A 25426-nucleotide genomic window follows, 5' to 3' on the forward strand; every position below is an offset into this window, starting at 1 on the left:
CTCCGGGACAATTAGGCACCCAGGATGATTTTCCAGGGTAGCTCAGAGGGCTCATGCAAGGCAGGAACCCAAGTGAGTCAGGCTGACGGCGACCCTCCGTAAACACCAGCCCAGTAGCCAGAGGACAGGAGTGGTGGGCACACCGTGCTAGCTGCAGGGCTCAGGAGCAGCCTGACCCAAGCCAAGTGTGTGCCACCTCGGGCCACCCACCGATTGAAGCTGAGTCCTGCTGTCCCCAGAGCCGAGACTTGGTATGGTACCCTTCGGCTCCTTGTGTAAGGAGAAAGACCAGCCTGGCTCTACCGTGGGGTGTCGTGTGTGTGTGTGTGTGTGTGTGTGTGTGTGTGTTGTGTTTTCCTTCTGCAACATCCTGTCTTCCGGCAGCCAGCTGAGGGGACGGGGGCATGACTGCCAAAGAAGCCCTCTGACCTTGTCCACACAGACAGGCGGCTGCCCTTTGCCTGCCCCTCTGCTTTCGGCACACTGGAGACCCACAGACACCCAGCTGCTTGTGCAGCTCTCCAGTTTCCATTATTTGCTGTGTGTGTGTGTGTGTGTGTGTGTATGTGTGTCCATGTGAGTGATTGTACTCTCCAGATTTCCCAGCCTCGGGCTCAGGACCCTGGAACAGGGCTCTGGGATAAACTAGCAAAGATTCGGGATGTAATTCTCTCCCAAAACCTCTCAGAAAAGCTAGAAACTTAGGGAGAGGGTCAGGTGCCCACCAAAGCCTCCTCTCCTTCTGTGGTAGCGAGTGACTAGGCTTGGGGGAGCATTCACAGGCTTTGTCTCTTCTGGTCCATGTCACGGGCTCCTTAGCTAAGAGTTCTCCACAGCGGTCCTTGAGCCTCCTGTAGCCTGCCCTGTGTAAAACTTAGAAGGGGTCACCTGCCTGCGTACCGAGAGAGCATTTTCTGTCCCAAACACTCCTTCTGAGGCCCAAGGCCCTTTGCCGAATAAAAGGGCATGCGTAGACACTCCTTGCTCTAAGAACACAGAATGAAAGTCAATAGGGGGCCACTAGGCAGTCACCAAAGTTAGCAAACTCTCTGGCTGCATCTGGGTGGGAAAATCCCAGAATCCCAACCCAGACTATGGATGCAATTGACGACCTCACCTTGCCCATGGCCACTTCCTGATGTCTCATCAGCATCCCTGACAGACCACCCGGCCCTCAGAGCTAGTCTGTTCTGGGTCCCCACCTGGGGCCCTAGATGTCTGCCTGCAGGTTGAAGGACACACACCAGGGGCTCCTGCCCATGAGCACAGCCAGTGGAGCAGGCCGCTCCAAACTGCTGACCGTGGCCCCGTGCAAAGGCACAGGGGCTCCCACTCCGAGCCCTGCAGCGTGACAGATGGCCCCTAGAGGAGCAAACACCCCTCTCTCCTAACTGCTCCAAGAGGCAGCACCATTTCCGGCAGGCTTGTTTTCTGTCTCTCCCACTGACTCACCTACAGCGCTGGCCGCTTCTCTTTTCCCATTTTTTCGCCCTGTTTTGCTGTTGTTTTTGCTCATTAGCTGCCGCTGCTGCTATTTGGAAACCATGTGTAAGCTGAAGATTTTTTTTTTCTGTATTTTTCTCCCTACCTTTTTTTTTCCCCCCTAAAGCCAGAAAGTGAGCAAGGTCGTAGAACCTCCTTAGAAAAGTTCACTCGCAGTGTGGTAAGTTCAGCTGGTTTTCTTCCCTCAACGTTTCTTCTGGGTTTTTTTTTTTTTTATTTTGTTTCTTCGGTTGTCGTTGTTGTCATCGTCGTCGTTTCCTTCGAGGCGGGAGGGAGTCCAGCGCTTTCCCCACTCAATACACCCCTTTTCTTTTGCGAGCGTCTGCAGCTTCTCTTCTAGGGATGGGTTTGCAAGAGACCAAGCGGCTCCCTCTGCAGAAGGTGCACACACAACCGCCCTGACTCGGGCCTTGCATTCGATATTCTGCTCAGGGCTTTGGGGAGGAGGGACTGTGCTGCCCTTGGGGCCGCTCGGCCTGTGCATCTTCTGCAGCAGTCCAGGGAGAAGGCCATCGAACTGTACCACAAACTAAATTGGCTCAGAGCCGTAGCTCACCTGAAAAAAAACAATTCCAAATTTCCCTCTGTGAATGAACTCTGGCAATCGCGCAGGTGCAGGTCGCGAGCTGATGTTGCTGTGTGGCGGCTTTTGCGTGTGCAGAAGGTGGCCGTGCTGCATGGGTTCTGGCGATGCAGTCTAGCTGGCGTGTGTGTTAGTGGCCTCTGCATGAGCTCCGACATCCCTTACAGCCCCTGTCAGCCTCATCCGTGTAGCGTAACAGGGAGAGGAGGGCAGTAGCCACCGAGGGGTGGAGGAAGAAACAAATCCCTGCCTGGGCTCCCAGGGGCAAGGCCTTGTCCTGATTCTGATAGAGGGAGTACAGGTGGGCTACAGGTTCACTCTTCTTGTAGGGAAGTGGCCTATTTCCCATGCACATCGAGATTCGAGGGTTGTAGAGTGCAAGAGTGGCATTTAGGAAACCCCACGGTAACAGGCGAGAGTGCTGAACGAGTAGGTCTTCCCCAAGGTGCATAGTAGAGGTTCTGTACTGTGGTCTGTAGAACAGCACAGACCCATCTCTCCTTTTCATGCCATTCTCTCCAAGATTCGAGCGTAGAGCTTACTGTACAGGAAGGACTCGTTCTCACGCATTCACTTGCTCATCACAATGAGCTGCTGAGTTCCTGGGGCCCAGCCTGCACTGTTAACATCAAGCCAGTGGGAACCAAAATGGCAGCCAGGGAACAGGAAGGCCATGCGTGGAACTGGCCACACTTCCCTTCCCAAAGGACAGAAACCCACTGATGCTGATTTGCCCTTTCCCCGACTCCCCTTTCTCTGTTGAGGAGGAGAGTCCTTGTAAACCTAACTATCGTGTGATTAGTATCTTTATTTCATGTTTTTAACATAAATTGTAAGAATTCTGGGCTGAAAGCAACCGAGTCAACTACCTGCCACAGCCAGATGCATTTTAACGGAATTTAAACATTATTTTGAATTTGCTAGATGTGATCATCACAATAAGTGTAGTAGGTGGCAATTAAAATATGGGTGCTCATCCCTTCTTTGGTCTTCTCTATGGGCTTTCCTCATGAGAAATCAGAACTTGCAGAATGCAAGGCCTACTGGTCCCCCGTGTGTCTTTGGCGGCTGCTTTGCCACAGCTATGTGGCTTCACACACTAACAAGCTGCCACAGGCTGCCAGAGACAAAGCCTTCTGGAGCTTCTCCACCCCTGAGCCCCTGCGGAGAGTGGTGGGAACCTGTCCCTCCCTCTTGGTTTTGAGGACTGCATGCTGTGTGTAGACGATGTTTAAGAACTTTGTTGAAGAACCCAGAGTATACCGTGAGGCAAGCTGGACCACTAGATACAAACGCAGGGCAACAGAACTCTCAGAGCCCCCTGGAAGCCCTTCAGGTTGACCTTGTAGGCCGAGGGTGGGAGAGAGGAAGGCTGGTACCCAGACAAGATGTTCAAACATCTCCAGGCTGCTTTTTATGAGAAGTGGGTATCAGGAAAGGCCTGAATGATCTCAGTGAAACTCTGTGAAGAGCTTTTAATGATGCCTCTTCAACCCAGAAGTAGTGTTGGGTCAGTGGTCCTCCAAAGTCTGTTAACAAAGCATGTGGAATGAGAAAGCACCAGACATCTTCCCAGCGTCTCAAGTGTAGCAGGGATGTTTTCAAGGCTGGCTGAAGGAGAAAAAAAAAAAATCTTCCAAGCTCCTGAGATTTTTCGCATCTATATAATAGAAGGGCCAAACTTCAAACAAAAAGTTTCTAGATTCCCTTTCATGAAGACTCTAATGGGTGGTGCATTCCAATCTCTTGGTTCCAGTGGCGGAAATGGATTTGCATGGATGCATCCGTGTTCCCTGTACTCCTGTGACAACACCACACACCCACAAGATATGGCTGTGTTGGAGGAAATGGCCTATGGCTGTAGAATAGTGGCAACCCTCAGAGTACGTGAGGCTGGAACCCAAGAACTTGGTCTGAACAGCCCAGTGTTCCAATCAAATGGAATTAACCAACCAACCAATATGCCTTGCAATCTGATAGCCATTTTTCTGGATATAACATACATAAAATGCTAGATTTCTGTAAAAGAAGGTCTATATGAATATGTCATCTGCTGTATACTGCAAACTATAAAACTCGTTGAAAGATAGTTCAATAGCATTCTCACGGTGCTGGGAAATATGTATAAAAAGGCCCTCCGTGTCATGGGATTAATATGAAACATGAGGGAGTGAAGGTAGGCAGTTCATGGACCAAGGATATGAGGCCAGCTGCCATTTAGGACTAATTGGTGGCAAGAAACGTTAATCCAGGTGGTTGGATAGTTCAGTCAGATAGTCTCCCGTGGTCAATTTCCTTTCTTTTCTTGGTAAAAGAAGCTTTGGAGAAAGCAGATTGTTCCTTCCAAGTCTTAAGATGTATTATGACGTGGAGGGATTATCTGTTAAAGGCCAGACACGGCCCCTTTTACAGGAGATCCTGGGGAGTAGTTTAATGTGGTTCATGGAAGCTGCTGGGGCCATACTAGTTTGGGTGCAGATACCTTGCAATCCCCGATAGAGGCAGTGCTGTGGGAGCTTCTCCTTCCAATGGAAATTCACTCGGAGTCACCCAGAACTTGAATATACAAAGCCAATGTCTGGGGATATGCTGTGCCTAGCATCACGTAGTTGGGTTCACTGGAGCCGCAGAGCCTTCACGAAGCTCTGCTTATTTGACGGGAAAGACCCAGGTTCAAGACCAAACATAGCTGAAAGTCTATGGCATGGTGCAACTAGCCCATGTTATACCTTCATTCAAAACAGAAAACAGGACTCCTCCGATGGGCCCAAGCCCCACAGATGCCCAGCTGGACAAGCACAGCGCAGGCTGGAGTTCAGCCCCTACTCGACCTTCAGCTGCCCTTGTGTAGTGAATGACCCACACCGCTGTACATGGTGGGTCTGATCCGAGGAGCCCCAGCTGGAGAACTATAACACATGGCCGCCTCACAAGGGGGCGGCCCACACACGGATTCAGAGCCTGTCTCCCCTAGTCCTATGCACCGGGACGCTCCCTTTCACAACGGCTGTAAAATATGCAGTAGGAAGCATCTGGCATCATCGTGGGCCGTCTCTCCATCACCTTCCCTCTCCTCCTCACAGTCCTTGGCGGGAGCTCCGGTGTTGCCCACTGGTGGAGCAGGGGCTTCTCTGTGGAGAGAGATGCCAGTGCCCGGCCTCCTGCCATTCTCCACCGTCCTCCTGGTTTTGCTGTTGACAGACGACATGGAGGGTGGGAGGGTGGCCAGAGCCGAAAGTCCTGCGCTGTCCCCTTGCTCTCTCTTAGGCTCGCTCATCCCCTCAGGCCCTACCGCTAGGCTGACTCTGACACACAGGCCCCAGGATGCATAGGAGGAGGGTGTGAAGATGTAAACACGCCTTTTGGCCAAAGGCTCAGCAGCAGCCATCTGATTGTCCCTCTCTGGGTGGTGGCCGAAGCCACAAGGCGAGCACTCCAGCCTGGGGAGGGGAAGCTAGAGAAGGTCCTCTTCTTTCGTACCGTCCCATGGAAGAGGCCACAGGGGGGTGATGCACTCGAGGCAGGGGAAATGGCAGCCCGAGTGACACTGGTATCAGCCTCCCTTGAGGCTTTCACCTAAGCCGCAGCTCCCTTGGCTCTTGCCTCAGGCTCCAAAGCTGGGAAATGGGGTTGCAGGTGCCCGAGCAAGCACTGGAGGCCACAGAGGAGAGAGGAGTTGAGGACCAGGGGTCCACCCGCCTGAGACAACATGGCCGTGGAGCTTTGTCAAGGTGCTCCTTGGAGTTGAAGCCACAGGCCCCGCAGCTGAGGGAGCCTGGCATCTCCAAACAGGCGTTTCCCTCCCGCCTGCCTGCCAAGGAATGCAGCCGGAAAGTCAGAGACCCGGAAGCCCTGGGAGCCAGCTGTCACCCGCCCTCCCCCTCCCCTCCCTCCCTCTGCCTTTCCTCCCTCCCTGGCCAAAAGAAAAGCTAATGAGAGGGGAAAAGTCAGCAGCCCACCTCCGCTCCTTCACAGGCAGCTCTGCAGGAAGAACCCCCACCCAGCTCCAGGCCCGATCAGGAAGTGGAAGGCTGAGGCTCCTGGCAGGCGAGGCAGCCGGCAGACAACCAGGGTGCTCCAGGAACAGAGCGGGGGTCAGCTCCCTCCCCAGGAGGCTGGTCCCCCCACCCAATGCCTCCGCAGTGTATCATGGGAAACAGCCTCCCACTCTGGTGGAATGAGTTCTCAAATACCTAGATTCAGCAGAGCCCCTCGAAGGGCTTCGACCTTAGTCAAAAAAAAACAAAAAAACAAAAAAAAACAAAAAAAAAAAACCCTTTTGGGCCTCCAGCAAAGGACTACCGGTTAAAAATCATTACATGGGGTTGGTTTGGATTGCAAACAGTCCTTGAGCCCCTTTGGGACCACTGGGTCAGACTGTTGCGCTCGCCTCTCCCACGCCAGTGCCCCGAGGCCCAGCTGTAGTGAAACCGCAGCCCGCCTAGCCTAGACGTGGAGGGGGACTTGCATAGTGGCATTTGGAAAGGAAAGCGTAAAAACCTGCCCCTCTTGAGCAGGGAGGACTTCCGGGACCGGGTGGAACTCGTCAGCAGCCCCCATACAGCGGCCCCTGCTCCTAGCTTCAGCATGCTAGCTGTGCAGCCTCAGGCAAGTGGTCAGCCCTCTCTGAGCCCTGGTTTCCTCCTACGTACAACAGCTTGGACTAAATAATCTCTACAGCCTGCTCCAGCTGGGAGTGCCCATAGGTCTGTGCTTCTTTCTAGGCTAGGATTCCTGCATTGTGCTCATCATCTCTCAGAATGAGCAAAGAGTCGCCTTCCTGCTTGGAAAGTGGCTGCGAGCCTTGGAGACCGGGACAGAAACCATGGAGAGCATGGAGTTGGATCTGGACTTAAAAGCCCTGGGCAAGGATGTGAGGATAAAGCACTAGCAGAACTAAGGGTGCCACCGGCTATCTAAGTCATAGGCCTGCTCCAGTCCCCAGGGCTCACTCACACAGTGTGACCCCTGGAGAGCAGGAAGGGAGGGGTCACCAGAAATAGGGTGGGCAACACATGCGGGTCACCCCTGCCAGCTCTGGAGCCCCTGCCCTTCTGGAAGGATGCCCAGCTGGGTGTGTGCGGGAGGTGGGGGGGTGAGGTCAGCCGGGCAGGGGGTGTGCTCCCATGTGGGTGCTGCGGCATCACCCCATGCACTGTGGGGCATGGGAAAGAAGGCAGTGTGGGCATCCGGGGACCTCAGCGTCATCCTGCTGCTCTCTGTCCTCTCTTAGAGGTAACCAAAAGGAGGTTCTGAGAGTCCAGGCTATACTGGTTATAGGCAGTGGTCATTAAGCCTCCCCTGCCCCTCTCTCCGTCCTGGCTCCAAGTAAAGCTTCAGAAAGCGTGTTTATTATTACAGTATTGTAGCTTGAAATGCAACTATCAAAGTCCGTTAGAAACTGTAAGACAACAGCCGAATCAGCTTGGCTGCTGGGGTGCAGAAAAGGAAAAGGGCTAGAGGTGACTCCCCGTGGCAGGAGATGGGCTCGGGTCTTCTGAGACTCCGGGGAAGTAAGATTTTTATTCACCAAAAAGAGTCGGACGTTGTCAGTTTGGAGAAACTGAGCCCTACACCCTGCCACTGGCTCGGAAGGAGGAACCCCCAGCTGTTGCAGCTGATGGTTCCACCTGTCAGCCCAAAGCAGCCCCAAACCCCTCCCCCACAGAGTGTCCCCTCGGAGAGAAAACCCAGCCGTGACTCAGCCTCCCCACGCATGGGACACGTGCTCTGCAAAGCTTCTCCCGCCTCCTCTCGCCAGCCCTCCCTCCCCACCACCCAGGCCCTCTTTTGCCTTCTCCAGACCCCAGTGCGCCGAGCAGTCAAGTGAAAATCAAACTCCTCTGAGGCAGAAAGGCACAGCTGTGTGTTTACAGCCACTGATTCAGATCCAAATCGCATACCCTGCCAGTCTCCCGCAAGGCAGGCTGGGGGCAAACTGTGTCTGCGTGTGCCAGGCGGGAATCTATTTCGGGAAGTGACCTGCAGCCCTTTGCCATAGCAGAGCCTTCCTCTCAACCCCCACTCAGGAAAGACGGCCTTCTAGAAGGAGCTCTCACTTTAAAAGCAGCTGATGCGGTTGTGGGATTTCAGCCTGTTCCTTGTCACTTACACAGTCAGACTTTTGGCACCTGCCCCCCCGGCAGCCACATGGGAACAGCCGTGGGCTCCCATCTGTCCAGTGAGAAGGCAGGGGGTGAAGGCGACCACAGTGGGATGATCAGTGGGGAGGGAAGACCACTCAGCGGGACAGGACACCCACTTCTTCAAAGGGTGGAATCCACCTCTGTCCTGCCAGGGGGCCAAGGGGGGCAAAGAGAGAAACCCCCAGGTGTTGGGCTTTGGAATAGCAGGAACCTAGAGAGGGGACAAAGCTGTCAAGGTCAGGGAGAAGAGACCCAAGGGTGTCTGTGTCCAGGCTGGAACAGTAGACGTCAGAGAGCTCTAGGTCTAAGGACCTTGAAGGCAAAGAAGTAAGACCGCCACAGCGTTCCCCCAAAATGAGCTCCTCTGTCTCCCCTTTTGTACAGCAAGCGGCAAGTGAGTACCCTTGGTTCAAGTCAAGTTTGGGAATCTCAGCATTGCGGAGGGAGGGCAGGATAGAAACCCTTCCATAGGAGCACAGGGTGCGGGATGTAAAACTTTACACAGGAACACTCTGTGAAATGTTGCTATGAAGCAGAAAGCTAAGTGGGACACTGCATGGGGGGCTGAGGAGGGGGCTCAGAGCAGGGGAATTTTCACTTTGGCCATGTCACCTGAAGGCCAGTGAGAGAAGGAGCCTTCGGTGGCTCCCCCACAGACGGGAAGGCGAGGCTGGGTTGGGAGTGTGTGACCACCCCTACCAGCTGGTAGTGATCCGTGCACTCTTCCTAATCACGGCCAAATCCCTTCGACCTGAGCACCACAGCCCCCCAGCAGAAATGGTTCTCACTGGCGTAATATTCAGCAGGAACTTTCCACATTGCCCTTGTCAGCCGGGCTGGTTGCGGAAGGATGATTATCGTAACTACACCCCCTGCTCCAGAGAGTATCTATTCGTGACCTGCCGGTAATGCAGTAAGGTTGAAAACAATATCCATTCCTGCCCCTCCCCGCCTCCACCTGCACTCTCTCTGTGTTTGCCCATAATTAGGCAAAGCAAGTACATTCGTGGCATTTTAATGGCTGGTAAGAGGGTGAGTTCTATAGATCTGTGTCAACCGGAAAGGCAGTTTCTGGTTGTAGGCCACATGGCCCTGTCCTATCAACATCCTTTTTGATGACTCAGATGAAGAGAAAAACACGTCAGTCATGTTCAGAGATCCCAGCCTACGAGGTGTTGTTCGTTTGGGAGGTAATGGAATTACCTTCAAAAAGTATCTCCTTCAGGTGGGATGATGGGTCAAAAACAATTGAATCAGATAAAATTTAGGTTAAAAATCATTCTGTCTCATAACTACAGAATGACATTTGTAGACTTTGCTGTAATTCAAGTAAAAAAAAAATCTGGGGCTGTAGTTAGCTATAAGCTTAATATAAGCAAAAGCAAGACACGATTGCCTTTTTTAAAAGAAAAGCTACTTTAGGCTGTGATAAGAAAAGTGAAAGGACTAAAAAAAGTGTCTCACTGATTTTCATGTTGCTCTAGACTGTATTGAGTCTTGGTTCTAAGCCCCCACATTTTATCAGGAACTTGAACAATCTTGAGAAAATTCGGTAGAGAATAACTGGGAAAGGTATGTCAGGTAGGATAAAGAGGTCTAGTCCCTCAGGAGACTAGATAACCATCGCGAGATGTATTTGTGTTTGTCTCGCAGTAAGCAGACCTTTCTGGGTAGTTCCCAGACAAAGCTAGAACAAACGGGTAGAAGATACAGGGAGGGCCAGTCTACTGGAGACTAACTTCCCAACAACGGGACACATCCCCTGGAGGATCACTGAGCTCCCTGGAAACGCTCAGAAGCTGAACGGCCCAGGGTATTGTAGAGTAGGCTTCTGCACTGGATTCTATCATCTCTTGTAGCTGGAATCCTCTGATGCATTAGACATTTGTTACATGGATCCTACTGCCATTTTATTCTATGGGTTATAAACGAGCCTTAGAAAAGGAGAGGGGATCCTATGAAGGGAGTTGGCTGAGATTGGGAGAGAGGGATGTAAGAGTCAGGTGAGCCTCTGCCTTGGGGGAGAAAAAGCCAGATGATGACACAGGCGAAGCAGGGGAAACTGTCAAGTAGCGGAATTACTGCCCTTCACGTGTCATCCTTGCCTTTTGTTGTTGTTGGTTTTTTATTTTTTCTTTTTTTTTTTTAAGCCAATTGCTGCGGCTGCAGCTGAGCTCTGGCAACAGGGCTCTCTCCCCCCAATGCCTGAAAGGAGGTCAGCGAGCAGAGGACACAGGCGCCCGCTGGCACAGGGCAGCTGAGCGGCTGTAGTGCCATCAGGCTGAGCACAGCCGGAGTGGGCATGTGCGTGGGGCACCCTGGCTCTGAGTCGGAGAAAGCTGGGCCTGTCATCATTCCCATCCAGGAAGGGTGGATTTTTGAAAGCAGGAAAGATGAGGACGCCAGTTGCCCATTCCCACAATGCCAGTTACAGACTCCAGGTGGGCGGCTGGCATCAACTCTATCTCCGCCTGGCCAGGAGCAGAACATGCCCCCCAGAGGCCTTAGACCGAGGAGAAACTGCCCTCCGGAGGCGCCCTCCTCCTGGGCTCTGCCTCGAGGACTCATCTTCAGCCCAACTCAGGGGAGGGAAGGGCTCTCGTGTCACATTCCTCCCAGATGTCCCGAAGACCAGCACGATCGAGGATGACACTCCCTCTTCTCTCAGGCTTCACCGGGGCTGCTTCCAACTCATCATGGGATTGTATAATTATGGTGATTACAGCTTATGGCTTTTTTCCTCTCCTCATCTCTTGCTTTCAAATTCTTCGAGGCCTCTCATTAAACATGGCGATCCCCGTAAACTCAGCAAAGTTTTAATAAGACTTTTTTTTTTTTTTAAGCTAAAGAAAACCCAGTTACGGTTGATTGGTACTGTGTTCCCTCCGACAGACCTTTAAAACTCTAGCAGGCACCATCAGTGCCTGGCTATAAGGGGTGGGGAGAGAAAGGTATGGGGATTCAGAAGGCATCCATGCTTTTTCACAGGGTTGGAGAACGTTTCCATGCCATGATCCTGGCCTTTCTCGTTTGCACCAAGAACAGGGTACATCTGAACCCCCATGCCTAATGGGAAAAGACAGACCATCAGGCATGGATAGAGGACCTGGCCTTTACATCACAACGGATTAAGTTGGAAAGTAGAGATAGAGCAGCCGATATAAAACTCAATCCAACCTATAGCGAAAGTAGAAGGGAAATTCTGGTAGATTTTCTGTCCTGGATGATACTAGAAGGTTCCAGAGCATCCATTATTCTAAATATGTAAAAAGAGTCCACCATTAGTGTGTGTTGAGTGATCGCATCCCAGCGATCACGTACTTGATGGTGGTTTCCTTGGTAATGACACAGCTCCAAAGCCTGTCATTTGCTAGGTCTCAATGATAGTTTTTCTTAAATTGTTTCTAGACCTGTAGGATGTAATGGGAAGGATCACCAAGAAGGAGTGGTGGGGAGGTGGCCGCTGGGGTCCCCCACCTGCCCTTCAGCATCTTTGCTCAGCTTTAGTGTCAGGGTCCTCTTCCTATCCACACTCCCCAGGACTGCGTGAAAAACTAAATGCACAGTGAGGTGCACCTTGCCCCCATGGGGACTGCGCTCTGGGAGGCTCCTCATGGCTCACTGCCAGGAGCTGTCCAGACTGCTCCCCACCCACCGGCAGCCAGGTGGTCACATTTGAGGCGTGCCTGAGCAGCACCAACCACCTAGGGTCAAATGTGGTTGGAATTTGGCAGTGACATTTCCCCCAGCTACCCTCTCATCCCCTATTGAAGACGACCTGCTCGTTTGGCCCCAAGAACAAGGTCCCTTCGGTGCCCAGCAGAATGCACAAAAGTGGACTGGGTTCGAGATGGACAGCCTTGGCTGGATCCTGTCGGTCCACCTGATGTTGGCATAAGACCCCAGGGAAGCTCCTTGCTTGCCCGATGGGTATAACACAGCCGTACCCACCGTACAGGGTGGATGCTGGGACTAAATGAAGGCATAATGGTAGTCGATGCCATTTCTTGGGGGCTCACGTACTGTGGGCGTCCACACCATGCTGAGCTTGGTCAGCGAGGGACTTTGGTTCTACTCCAGCTCTACCAATTAGCAGCTTCTCTAAGCCTTGGTTTCCTCATCTGTAAAAGGGAGACAAAAAGAAACGATTAAGTGGGGAAAAAATACACTTAGCAGAGTGCTTAGCCGAGTGCAGCATACGTGCTCAAGTAGAACTGTTTGTATTATTATTTTCATTATTATGTTGTTGTTTGCCCCCCCCCCCCCCCGCATGCTGAGCTTTTATTACCTTACTTAATTTCCAACAATATTCTCCAAGGTAGGTATCATTATGTTCATTTGCAGTCGGGGACAGGTATGTGTGTATCTCATATGTGACAGTGTGTCCAAAGCACATCTAGTTATTACAGTGACCAGCTCATTAGAATGACTCGATATGGTAGCTATTACTACTGGCTTATTTTTAAAGTCCAGAGCCAATGTTTTCCCTGGGAATGGAGGGACCAAGGCGACTGACAGGTCAGTTTCTGCCCTGTGGGCCCCTAAGCACCTCTCTGGAGGCTGTGGGAGCTGTGTGGTGCTGGGGGTAGGGACAGCCACCTGGAAAAATATCGCATACGTTGTCAGGATCTGGCATGGGCACCCCTCTACTGAGGTGCACAAGTCTGAGACACCTTCTGCTTCCAGCCACAGATGAGGAGTAGTTCTCCCCATGAGCAGAGCGTGAAATCCAGTCCCCCCCACACCCCCCGCCCACATGTAGCGCTCCCCAAGAAGGAAGCCTCATTCCCAGAAACCCTCACCTCTCTGCTGCCTGTCTGGAGCCGCCCTGAGCAGTATGACCTCCCCAAGTCTGGTTGCTCCCCCTGCCGGATAAACCAAAGCTTGTATTTTGTGGCCACATACTACAGAGTGGGGTTGAGGGAGGAGTCAGAAGCAAGTGTCAGGGGATGCTTTGAAACCCCTCCTCAACCAGACCCCCGGGGTCCACGCTTCTGCTTGTAGGACTGGCAGAAACAGAAGCAGAGGGGCCATTTCCACTGACACACATGGCTTTTTCCTGGGGAGAATTCAGGTTTTATATGTGTATCTGAAGGTAAATGCCTCAAGTTTGCAGTGCTTGTCCAAGATTGGCCCCTTCGGAGCCTCGTACAAAGCTCTGCAGCCGATCACATGGTTGCTTGAGATGCTTGTGTACGTGCCTGTGGTGTGAACATGCATGTGAACGTGGGCACAGCTGTCCACACAGGTGCACGCGCTGCCTGCCTGACCCGCGCCTCTGTGTTCAGCGTCTGGTGCGCAAGTAACATACGCTGCAGACTCGCATGTGCCTTGGCGCGTGGATCGCATGCTCCCGCAGCTGTGTGCATGTCTGGGCAGGGGCACCCCTAAAGCCACAGGTGTTCCTGGTTTCAGCTGGATAAGTTATTCTTCACTTCCCTTCCTAAAAACACAATTGCCTAGTGCTGCTGGCGCAGAGTCAGAATGGCCGCTGCACTTCACCCCCGAGGTGGCTTCCTTCCAGCAGTGGGTGAGTGATCCCGGCGTCCGCACTCTCTTTTTGGGGGATCCTTCTGCACAGAAGGTGCTCCAAAATCCAGAAGAGATGATCTGTTTGTCTGTGGCCTTGTCTCTGCCTATCACTCTTGTTCCCACACCCTCGTCCCAGGAACAGTCAGCAGCGCCTAGTTTTTGGTGTCCCCACGTTTCTGCCCCCCCCCTTTTTTTTTTTTTTGCACCCATGGTTTTTTTCTTCCTAAGAGACCAGGAGCCAGGGGTCCAGAAATGATGCGAAGAGAAGTCCCTTGTCTCAGAGGTGATGTGCAGATAATGTCTTTAGGTACTGACCCTGTAACGTGCCTCTCCTGGACCCCTAGCAGAACAGGACAGAAACACTCACTACCTTTGAAGATGCTTTGAAATCCAACAGCAGCAGCCTTAGGCTTCATCTCCCGGTTACAGCTTCCATAATCCTTCCTCTGTGGCCCAGGGCCAAGTCTTGCGGAAACATGGAGAATCTCTCATGTCTACCTACTAGGCCATCAGGGGAGAAGGCAGGGCAACCGCCTGTCCTCTGTCCCACGGGCACCAGTAGCCTCGTGACAACCTGTAAAAAGGGTCTGTAGGGAAGGAAGAAGGTTCTCAGTGGATGGGACTTTCAGTGACCCAAGTTTCTATCTAGAGATCCCTTGAAAATGCCGCTTGGCCCATTCTCTGCTGCACTTTTTCAGGTTAGAAATACATGTGTGGTGAATACCCACTGAAGCGCATTTCTGGTGGAAGAGAGGAATGAGAACTAAGCCTGCCTTGGCATTTGTGTCCAAATGGACGTGGACATTTATGGAAAGATTGTGCTTTGGGCCCGGTGGGGGGGGGGGGGCAGTCCTCACGATGATGACCTGTGCCTTCTAGGCTCTGCTTTGGCAGCTGGCTGAACCAAGGACCCCAACCTATGGATGAGTTTTGGGTGAACATGTTTGTAGGAGGTGAGAGGTGCCCTTGGAGGGTGGAGTTAGAGTCCCCATGGTTCTGCAGGAAGAGTCCCACACTGCCAAGCAAATGATTCCTCCTGCTGTCTCTTCCATGAAACTTCAGTGGCTCTCTCCCCTAGAGCCATGGTCAAGGGTCACTTGAACGTCCGACTTGGAAAAAACATCAAGTTGCTGCCCAATAGCAACACAGCCATGTCCCTGTTTCCTTGAGTCTTTTGACCTTTGCCTAACTTGGAGCGGACCAGAGCTAAGATCCCAAAGTACATTTGGAGAGGAGGTGGAGGAACCGGGGAAGAGGAGGGCATCGCAGGGGCTGCAGGAAGGCATACTGCCAAGGGACTTGCGAGCGGAATGCCCACCTCCACTCCACTCGAGAATCCGCCGAGATCTTCCCTGCACGCGGAGTATAGAAAGAGCGCCAGAGTTATTCAGTCAGAACTGGAGGAAGGAGAGCTAAGAGGTCCGATATGAAAAGGGGGACATTTCCCCTGCACAGGAAGAGCACGGGGAAAGTGGAAATGCACAGCCTGGAAAGGAAGCTGGGGAATCTGGGCATCGTGCCACCAGAGTAGGGCACAGATGCTATCCCCTTGTCACTCCTGGCATGCCTGCCTGGTTCCAGATTTGTCCCTGCACAGCTGGGGGACCATGCGGGAAGGTCTCCACCACCCACCAAAATTAACAGGCAGAGGCTAGCCCTTGCAAAGAGTCCCATAAGTGATGAGCATGATGGGAGGCCAGAGTCAGAGGGCCAGGAACACCACCCACAGAGGGCTTCCCCAGCCTGGCTGGGACACCTGATTTAGGGACTGGGTTCTAATTGGCATTGGTTCTAATTGGAGTAAGGCAGCTCTGCCTGCCCCCTCCTGAGAAAGGTAAACACCACACCTGCTTCTCTCTTCCCTGGGACAGGTGCTATGGAGGCCCCAGAAGCATCGACACCAATAACATAAGAGCAGAAACAGCAGTAGTGGCTTCAGCCGGCCTGTCCCGCAGGTGCACTCTAAAGCCATGTGCACCAGGCAGTGGTGATAAGTGCCCCAGCTCAGTGCACTTAGCCAGTCTCACTTTGCCAAGCTTGCCAGCCAGAAGGTGGCGTCTTCTTTCTCAGGAGTCCCAGATGCGATGAGGGGAAGAAGCTCAGGCAGAACAGAAATGCTTGAGATGGGTCTCAAGCACCTCCAGGAGTGGAAGCTTCTTTCTCAGTGAGGTTGAGGAAATCTCCCTGGGGTGCCCAAAGAGATTGCCTAATGTGGGTGGGCATGGAGGAGCCAGCCGTTCGTCTCTGAGCCTTTCCATCTGCCTCCTTCCTTAAGAGGGATGGCCACATACCAAGTAGAAAGCGTATGGCTCATGAAGGCCACCCCACTTAGCTCTACTACTGACTAGCCAATGCCCTCAGGCAAGGAACTCAAGCTCTGAGCCTGTTTCTTCATCGATGCCAAGATGATATATCCTAAGACTTTAACCTAAGACGTCCTAAGACTTTAGAGTAATGCGTAACTGGCCAGGATGGTGTGGACATTAGCACAAGTGTCTATAAAATGCCTAGTGTGTTTGGCACACAATCGTTGTTCAACGTGCAGTCCACTGGTGGCTGTCACTGTCCTCGGCAGCTAACCTGTACCCCCGGGAATGGGGTCACCATCGAGGTCCGGGCTAGCTGAAGAGGAAGGCACTTAGGAAGAGAAGGTACCTGGGATATTGATGCCACTCCACAGGGCAGGAATTAGAAATTCAAAGAGAATGCCCCCAGGGAGATCGGGGAATAGGTTGGTCCTTTCTCTTTCAGTGCAGTTGGAAACGTTGGCAACTCACCTTTTCTAAATTAAAAAAAATAAATAAATAAGAAAAAAAAAAAGCACTAGGCTAGAGTTAAGGTGTCTGAACCTGCTAATGGCCCCAGTGACATTTTCTAGGAATCGCTTTCAGAAGACAGGACTACCGGTAGATTGCATAGACCCACCGTCTACATGGCAAAAATCTGGATGTTTATACCGCTGTACATAAGTTAGTGAGCTGTTTCAAAAGAATCCATTATTTTTACTATGATCGTATTTTTTACCTTATTCTGTAACAGGTTTAAATGTACACGAATGATTATTAATTCTCTAGCCAGTGAACTTTTTATTAGTCATTCCATTTTCCCCTAGTTCTTCATTGTTTTTTTTTTTACTTGAGCGTTGTTTTATGTTTGTGGTATCTTATTCTTAAGAGTCAAATCGAATATTTTAAAGCCAAATAAAATGCCGTTCAGCTCCTGAGAGGGATCAGAAAGCTCTGCAAGGGCCCAGGCACAATACAGACTCTGGGAATGGATCTTGCCACAGGCACCCGCCCCCCCATGACTGAAGAGTGAGGAAGCCAGCAGCACCCTCTCCGCCTGTGCGGCTCCCGCTTAGCCCTGCTGCGGATTAGCAGTGTGTGATCTTTGGCTAGTCCCAAGACCAGGTTTTTCCCTTTCATCTGCCCCCGCCCCCACTCCCCTTGCCAGGAAGTTCAACAGAGGGCCATTTGATGAGATGAGAGATGAAGTGTTGGAAAGCTTTTTGAAACTCTTCTGTATTGAGTATGGATTCTGCTGCCATCCTATGCCAGCTTCTAAGACCCCTAAACTACCCCCAAGCAAGTGGCACTCTCTCCCCAGTCTGAAACAGCACTGAGAAAGGAGATGTCACAGGATTCCCATATGCCCTTTTGAAATCATGCCTTTTGCTTTGCTCAGTTGGAGAAGGGGCACCAGGGCACCAGCCTCCAGGGGAGTCACCTGATGAAGTCAGGCAGGTTCTTGACTTCTCTCCTCCCGTTGAACCCAAGCCTGGACCCTTACCTTCCCACCTGGCTCTTAGGCTCCTGACTGCTCTCCTCAGCAAGGCTGCCAGGCCTATGATTGCACACACTCATCATTTATGAACCTGAGCATCATCTACGCACGGCTGACCCTCAGGCTCCTTGAGAGGACAGCTCTGGAGCCTCCCACAGAGGGCTACTGTGGTCATTGGGTGAGCCCCAATCAACACTCTTTTCATTAGCAAGGATGAAAAATGCCTGCGTCACAACAAAGTGATCAATCTGGATCACTGGACGGGAAATAGTGTTCCACATTGGTTCTATTGCAAGTTCTAGTTTCTCTAGCAGAGGAACCCAGGTTTCTCCTACCCGGGAGTGGGGAGAACTGGATTGAGCCCAAAGGCAAAGTCACAGGGCTAGCAACTGGAAAGGAGTAAGGAGTGGGAAATTTCAAAGCAGAGATGTGATAGCTGGATTTTTTCCCTCATTTTTCTGTGTCCTTTTGAGGTGTAATTACATATAGCAAAATGAACAGATCTGAAATGTGTGGTTCAATGAATTTAACAACGGTATGCACCAGTATAACCTACACCCCATGACCTTGGAAAGTTCCCTCACGCCCCTTTCCAATCAATTCCATCCTTCTCCTCCAAAGGCAACCACAGTTGATTTCTATCCCCATAGTAACGTGGATTTAGGCTTAGGGGATTTGAGATCTGTAACTTTGGTCTTAGGTCATCTGGGCAAATCAGCTTGAGAGTCTCAGCAGCAGCTCAGATGTCCGTACTCCGTTAGCATTGGAAAGGGTCCTGCCCGAGTCCCCAGTGCTTGGCTCTGCTACCCCCCAATATGCCACCTGACCCCCAGGGCTACTCTCTGAGCCACAGCCCTCTTCCCAGCCAAAGAGTTTAGCCTCAGTCGCCCAGGTAAGTAAGCGGCAAAAGCTCTTGGTAACCTGGATCGTGCATGTTTTGTTGATTAATATCTGGAAGTGCGATGCACAGAGCCACAGCATGTCGAACAGCATGTTGATTTTCCTTAAAGCACTGCACAAAAGGGCGCCATTCCTTTTGTGCATTTCCTTTTAGAAACAAAAGATTTCATGACCACCTTCTTCCAGACTTCTAGCCATCAAGATGGCCACAGAGCTGAAATGATTAGTCAGGGTGGAGGGTGGATGTTTGCGAACCTAGTCCATCACATTGAAGGATTCTAATTCTATTGGATTAACTTTGCCAAATGTCTCGAAGGTGAAAAGCACTTTGTCTGTATGCAAAGCTTTGGTGTCTCTGGAATGTACCTTCTGCAGTTTGGTTCTTAATCACTGTATATTTTCTCACTTGGACAAAGGCTGCCTGCTAATAGCATTTTCAACCACCTTCAGCTGCTTCGCTCAGCTACGCCAAGGCCTCAGGCTGAGCTGGCTGCAGTTCCCTGGCACCATGGTCCGTTCCCAAATGACCGGCACTGGGGAACATCACACATTCACACCCTGAAAAAATGGCTTCCCCTAAAACTATGCAAGATGCTAGGCAGAGGGGGAGTTACTGCTCTCCTTCCTAAGTGTTTTCTACAGAATCATCCAATCGGAGGCAGGGCTGGGGGTGAAGAAGAGGGAGGAAAGAGCCCCAGAGGGTGCAGGGTGAGAGATCTCTTCTCTCTGGACAGAGCAGGTACCTCTGGGGCTCCCAGCAAGCCCCTAGCAGCATAGACCTTGGGGCAGCTCATCTCTGAACACGGGTAGCCTCTGCTGTCAGATTTCACTTTGATCCCTGAAAATTACAGGAGCCTCGGCTCTTCAGAAGAGAGGCAGCTGCTGAGCCAGTGTGATTGCAGGATTTCTTCCCCAAAGCCCGAGGCCAGGCAGCTAGCCATGCCTGCGTCCTGCATGAATAACCACCTTCCAGCCTCACCCCAGAGGTCACTGAGTAGCGGACAGATTGCAGTTGGACTGAGCTACCCCCTGAGCCGACCCGAAACCTCACGACCTCCTTTAGCATCAGAACTGGCATTTGAAAAATGTGTGCGTGCAGGGGTGGGGGGAGGGAGATAAAAATGCCAAGGAACGCCACCTGGATTGCTGAGAGGCTGGGAACAATCTCAGGGCAAGTTCTCTAGGCTGGCCCCAGAAGTCCTGAGATATGGAAGCAGTTGGTGGGGGGGGGGGGGGGGTGCGTTGCGCGGGGAGGAGAAGGCATTGACGGCAGGCCACAGGTCCTTGGAGTCAGAGCTATGAGGCTGAGCTCCAGGGCTCAAGCAGGAAGAGATTAATTAGCGACTCCAAGCCCGGCCCAGCCTTTTCTATAGAACAGGGAGGGGTAGAGGGTGGGGGACCTCCGGGCCAAAGGCACCTAAAGCAGACAGTCACACAATTCTCCAGATACAGAATCTCCAACCTCCCTCAACCTACAGCCCCCTCTCCAGCCAAAATGACCTCACTAATGAGGAAGTAGCTGTAATGAGGGTTTGGATGCCTGGTAAACCTCTCCCTCTTTGTTTCTGGGCTTTTAACATGGGCACTGGCAGTGCACTGTTATTCAGAAGCTTTAGTCATCTTTTTTTTCACATCCGCCAGCTAAATCAGAGCCCCAAATACCACGTATGGCAAAAACAGAACATATACATTTGGTGACAGAACATGTAATTTGTTGCCCTGGTGGAAAAGGGACAGAAGGAGAGGGGGAGGAGCCAGTATACGGTACAAGGTTACTGCAGCAATAAACAGCACCAAGAGGCAAGCAAAATTCCTCGGTGCCTTTCATACGAGCAGGGATGGATGTGGGTAAAGGGTTTGGGGGAGGTTTATTAGAACCCTCGGACCAGGAGACCCTTAAACTCATCAGCTCCACATTTCCCCCGAGAGGACCTCACGCACATACCCACACTTCCTGCCTTCAGGCCTGCATCCAGAAGGCACAATCCCAGGTGAACCAACAGGATGACAAATGCCTCCAGCTCCGTCTAAGAAAGGGCAGTCAAGGAGAGTACCAGCCATGGGTGTGCCTTAGAATCAGGGCCGGAGCAAGTCCTTGAAGGTCAGCCTCCGCCAGCTGTGAGCTCTTGTCCTACCCGCTTTACCCAGACAAGTAGCCACCTTACTTTTAGTGATTTGCAAAGACTGGCACTGCAACCCTCTAGGATTAAAAAAAAAAAAAAAAATCTGATTAAAAAATCCTTACCCTGGTATAAATGCATCCTGCTGCAGGCTAAGTTTAGTGTATTTGAAGATCCAGATAAGGCCGCTGTTGGGGAGATTCTGTGTGTGTGTGCGTGTGTGTGTGTGTGTGTGTGTGTTTAAAATAGGGGAGAAAAAACGAAGTTCCGTCTCACTAGTGAACATGAGGAGTGAAAGAAAAGGGGATGTAGATACAGGCTTTCCAATAGCTCCTGAGGGCGATTCCATTTCTGGACAAGCTCCCATGCCTGCCATCAGAATTCTCAAAGTCAAGCTGGCAGGTCCCTCAATGGAGAGCTAAGCCAGATGACCCATTGTCTTGCATCCAGCAAACTCACAGCCCTTGTTCATTTACTAGATGTACCCATTATCCATCAATTCATCAATCAGCCAGTTGATTGAGTACTCTACCAGGCTTCACAAACCTGATCAATTTTTTTTAATTACATCCAGCTTGCACACAGCCAAACCCAGTAAACAAGACGAGCCCTCACACCCCACTTGGAAATGAACATGAGGAACTGCTGGCCCTTGCAGTCTCTCACTACCAAACAGCACAGCCCAGGCGGATGAGGACCATGTGCTCGCCTTTGCAGATGGCAAGGGTGTTGCTGACCCGATGTCAATGACAGCATGGGGTTTGAGTATTTTCTCAGACACAGTGATCAGTCCACTTGGGTCCAGCCACACACTCATCTAGACCCCTTCCCAATGCTATGGATTTCTCTTTTTTATTTTTAAATGTTTAGTGTTGAGAGGGGGCAGGAGGGATAGAGAAAAAGGGGCGGGAGACAGAGGATCCGAAGCGGGCTCTGTACTGACAGCAGAGAGCTGGATGCGGGACTCGAACTCACGAACCGTGATATCATGACCTGGGCCGAAGTCGGACGCTTAACCGACTGAACCACCCAGATGCCCCACTATGGATTTCTTAAAAGGGTGAGCAGGGAATGGGCACAGAGTGTGTCAAAGAAAATAAGCAGAATGACTGAGCCTTACCCATCCTCCTCCTCATCCATCCTCTTGGTGCCCAATCCCACACTGGATGCTCCTCGGCCACCACCCCCACCCCCCCCCAGGGGCAATAGAGGAATTGATCTCTCTCAGGATCTCTGTGCCTCATGCACCAGGCCTTACCAGCCAGGTCAATTTTTTCATTTTTGAGAACTGCTACGTGGGTTACAAGTGCAGGGTTTGTAGACGTCCTGATGTGGGGTCAAGTTCAGCCCCTGGGTACCACAGACGGAGAGCCAGGAACATAGGACACGACAGGAGTGCACTGGCCTGGGTCCTGCAGCAGCCTCAGCTCACCGGCCTGGCTCCCAGCCTTGGCAAATGCCCCTGTATTTCCACAGTCCCAGAACCGGTCATGAAGACAACCCAGAGCCTCTCCCAAGGAGGGCTCACTGCCACCTTTCAGAAAGGATCCTAAGTCTTCTGCCTTCTTAAGACTAGTTCATTCCTTAGCTTCTAATCACCCAGATCCTTAACCATCACCTACTTAGGTCAACCCACCTCCGTCATCTTCCTACTCCCCAGTCTACCTTTTCCTTCCTCATTTGAATAAAATCAAGTTCAGGACGGGCCCATAAGCATTGAGACACTCTACCTAAGAGTTAAAATGCCTGGTTTGGGGTAAGATTCCCATACCCCCCAAAGGACCAGCAACCCACCTTGGCCCCCCAACCTGCCCCAGAGCCCTGCCTGTTCCAAGTGCTGGGGTCAAGGCTCCCAAACCTAGAGATCAACAGGGTCCTGTAGCTAAGTCATTCGGCCTCCATGGCTCTGGCAACAATTAATTCACCTGTCTGGCTCTCTGTCTCTGTCCCTGTGTGTGTGTGTGTGTGTGTTTGTGTGTGCACCTGTGCGTGCCAACTCTGTCGCCTGTCTCTGCAGGGAAAGTCGCTGGCGGGCAAGCGCCTCACCGGCCTGATGCAGTCCTCCTGAAGGTCCCCGCCGCAGGGCCCGGGCCCAACGACCCCACGGGCAGGCGGCGGCGCTCCACATCCGCGGACAGAGCTTCCCTACGGGGAGATCTGGTCACTGTGAAAGAGAAGGAGTGAGGGAGATGACGGGCGGCAGAGGGGAGACTCGGTGGGTGCCCGGGGACACCATGCAGAAAAAGTCCACAGAGCCCGGGGTCGGCCCTGCAGAGGCCCCTGTTTACAACCCTCTCTTCCTTGTACAGTTGTGCGCCGACACCCCATTCTCGAGGAGGCCCTTGGCCGTAACTCGTTCGGGGCACAACTCGTGGCGGGGCTCCTGTCGTGACTCTCACTTGAGGTCATATCGTTATTATCGCCACTCTTCCTTCTGTCTGGGGGACCACGCCTTCCGGCAGATGCAAGAGCCACCGGCAGGCCCCGAGCACCCCCAGTATTACCCCCCCCACCCCCCACCTCCGCACCGCGGCCAGTGCGCCCACAGCGCCGCCTAGAGCGACAGCCGCTGCGTCCCGACGGCCCCCTTTCTGGCCCTGCCTCGGCCCCCAACTGTGCAAGGACCCTCGTGCAACCGGGCCCGGTGGAGGCCACACCGCTGAGCAACCCCGCCGACTGCTCCACCTCCAGGTTCTTTCAGCCCCTGCAGGCCGACTTTCCGGGGGGGTCCCCACGGGGGCGTGGGGCTGCCCCCTGGTCCCGTCAAGTGCCTCCAGGGTCCGACACCACAGGAAGCACCGGTGTCCGGGAAAGAGCTCGTGGTTTAACAGCCGTGGAGGTTCTGACCATCTTTGGAAACATTTATTATATCCGAATTTATTCTGGTTTCGCCCCTTCTCCTTGGTTTGTTCCCTCGTGTTTTACTCAAAATAAACATGGCCGTGAACTCGGGGGCACTGGGATCCTCCCCTCCGGCAGCCCCCTTCCCCCGGGGTGGGGGGAGGTGGCTGGGGCATAGGCATGGCCGAGGCCCTGCAGGGAGGGCCAGGTCTCACTTGTGTCTGAAGTTGGGGCTGAGTTGGCTCCAGAGGGCCTAGGCCAGGACCAAATGGTTCTCTGCCAGCCCAGCAAAGTGGGCCCTAAACGAAGTGGACTGTCAAGCAGACACAAAGAAAAACCTGCAAAAACCTGCAAAAAAACCCACTTGCACTCCCCTCGTGTGTATGTCAAAACGACTATCTGCCAGTTGGCTGTGACGTAATACATGTACATTGCCGAGTCAGGTGCCTGACGCGTAGTAGGTGCTTAGCAAACGGTAGCTATTACTCTCGCGATTATTGTTGTCATCCTTGTGACTCCCGTGAGCCCTCAGAGAGCGGTATTGAGCAACATGTTTTTGAATTCAGACACTCACTCCACCTGCTAGAACTATCCTTCGATCTATTTTTGGCCATAGGTGAAATTTTTCCCTGGGGAGTGTATAAGCAGCAAACACAGAAGCAAAACAAACAAAAAGCAATCACTGGTATTTCTTTACTTACGTAGGCAAATTCACCAGCTGGTGACCAAAGTCTCAAGCTTGTTTGCAGACCCCGCCTCCTGGGTGCTTCCATGACCATCTTTGCAGCCCCACATCAGTGCGGTCACGTGTCTGATTCCACAGGGCCCTGTCCCCACCGCACCAGCCTTCCATCCCCCACAGCAGGGCCACTGTGGGCATTAGGAAACTTGGCTATGGCTGTACCCTTGTGGGTTTGTGACCACTATGCCTCAGTTTCCCCCACTGGCGGTAGTTGCTCTCTCTGCCGGGTAGAGTAGATATTAGGGAGAAGACATGTGTTGGGTCCTCAGGTTGTCTCCAGCGGTGGATAGACCCGGACTCTCGTCAGGCACTCCCACACCCTGATATCACACAACCTCAGCACAGACTGTGGCCCTAGGAAGATACTCAGAAACTATGTGATGAGTACACGAACGAAATGAAGCCCTATCCCATGTTATGGGGTTTTTTGAGTCCTCTCCTTGTTCTGCCTTTTTTTTTTTTTTTTTTTAAATCTCCTTGCTTTTCACACAGGACTCCTTTTTCAGAACCAAAATGCAGTTCAAGTTTTTCTGCACCCAGTATTGCTCCAAAGAAGCTCCTCCCTGTCAGGGGTCCCCCAGCTGTGTTGACATCAAGGCACAGGGTATGTGGACAAAGGAAGTTCCAGAACAGCAGCACCTCTGTGCCCTCAGTTACCCAGGGCAAAGGCCTGACTGCCCCCTGCCCTTCCCCATGGGCTGTGGACAGAGCAAGTTTGGCTTCCCCAGTCCCCCTGGCCACTGCTCCTGAGCGATGCTGGCTGAGACTTGGCCAACCCTGGAGGTCCCACCCGGAGCCAGATGGACTGCACCCCCGAGATGATGCAGGCTAAAGGTTTCCAAACACTTCTGGGGACCCGTTCTGGGGGCAGGCAGCAGATTCAATAGAGGTACGTTCAAACCCAGAGCAATAAGTCCCCTCACCCCACCTCCCAACCAGGCATACTTGGTCCCGTGACCATCGCGTGCTCGCCAGTAGATCAAACCAAGCAACGCGGGTGGGAGGATGGGGTGGCTCCACCCAGCTGGCCAGTCCAAGGTCATCTACTGTGCAGACCTTCGAATGCAAGCACACTTCGAAAATACGGTCTTGGCGGGTTCCCCATTGGCCTGGTCTACACAGCCAAAACTTCAAACCAGATTAGACTTCTGAAGGCAGTTTTGTAGCAAAACAGGTCTCCCTGCTTCCAGAAGCTTCCTTAGCTCTCCTGCCTGGGCAGAGTCTCTGGACCTGAGACTCTTCTTATTGAGGGCTCACTGGACAAATATCCTGTTGG

At 52.3% G+C, this 25426-nt stretch overlaps 1 protein-coding gene across 10 annotated transcripts in view; it reads left to right on the forward strand.

Moving 5' to 3' along the window:
- The window catches only part of RGS6 (regulator of G protein signaling 6), a 560843-nt gene extending 536762 nt beyond the window's left edge, over positions 1–24081 (forward strand). For 8 of the 10 annotated variants that reach the window (XM_027066078.2, XM_015071694.3, XM_027066077.2 and 5 more), the window contains 3 exons: positions 1610–1663; positions 13696–13762; positions 22585–24081. In XM_027066078.2, the coding sequence (XP_026921879.1) occupies positions 1610–1663; positions 13696–13762; positions 22585–22751 (288 nt within the window). In that variant the 3' untranslated portion in view covers positions 22752–24081. The remainder of the gene's footprint in view (positions 1–1609; positions 1664–13695; positions 13763–22584) is intronic. The other 2 variants (XM_053224658.1, XM_053224659.1) reach the window with 2 other exon arrangements.
- The last annotated feature ends 1345 nt before the right edge of the window (positions 24082–25426 follow it).

The sequence above is a fragment of the Acinonyx jubatus genome, chromosome B3 (genome assembly GCF_027475565.1).
Source record: "Acinonyx jubatus isolate Ajub_Pintada_27869175 chromosome B3, VMU_Ajub_asm_v1.0, whole genome shotgun sequence".
In the NCBI taxonomy this organism is placed as follows: domain Eukaryota; kingdom Metazoa; phylum Chordata; class Mammalia; order Carnivora; family Felidae; genus Acinonyx; species Acinonyx jubatus.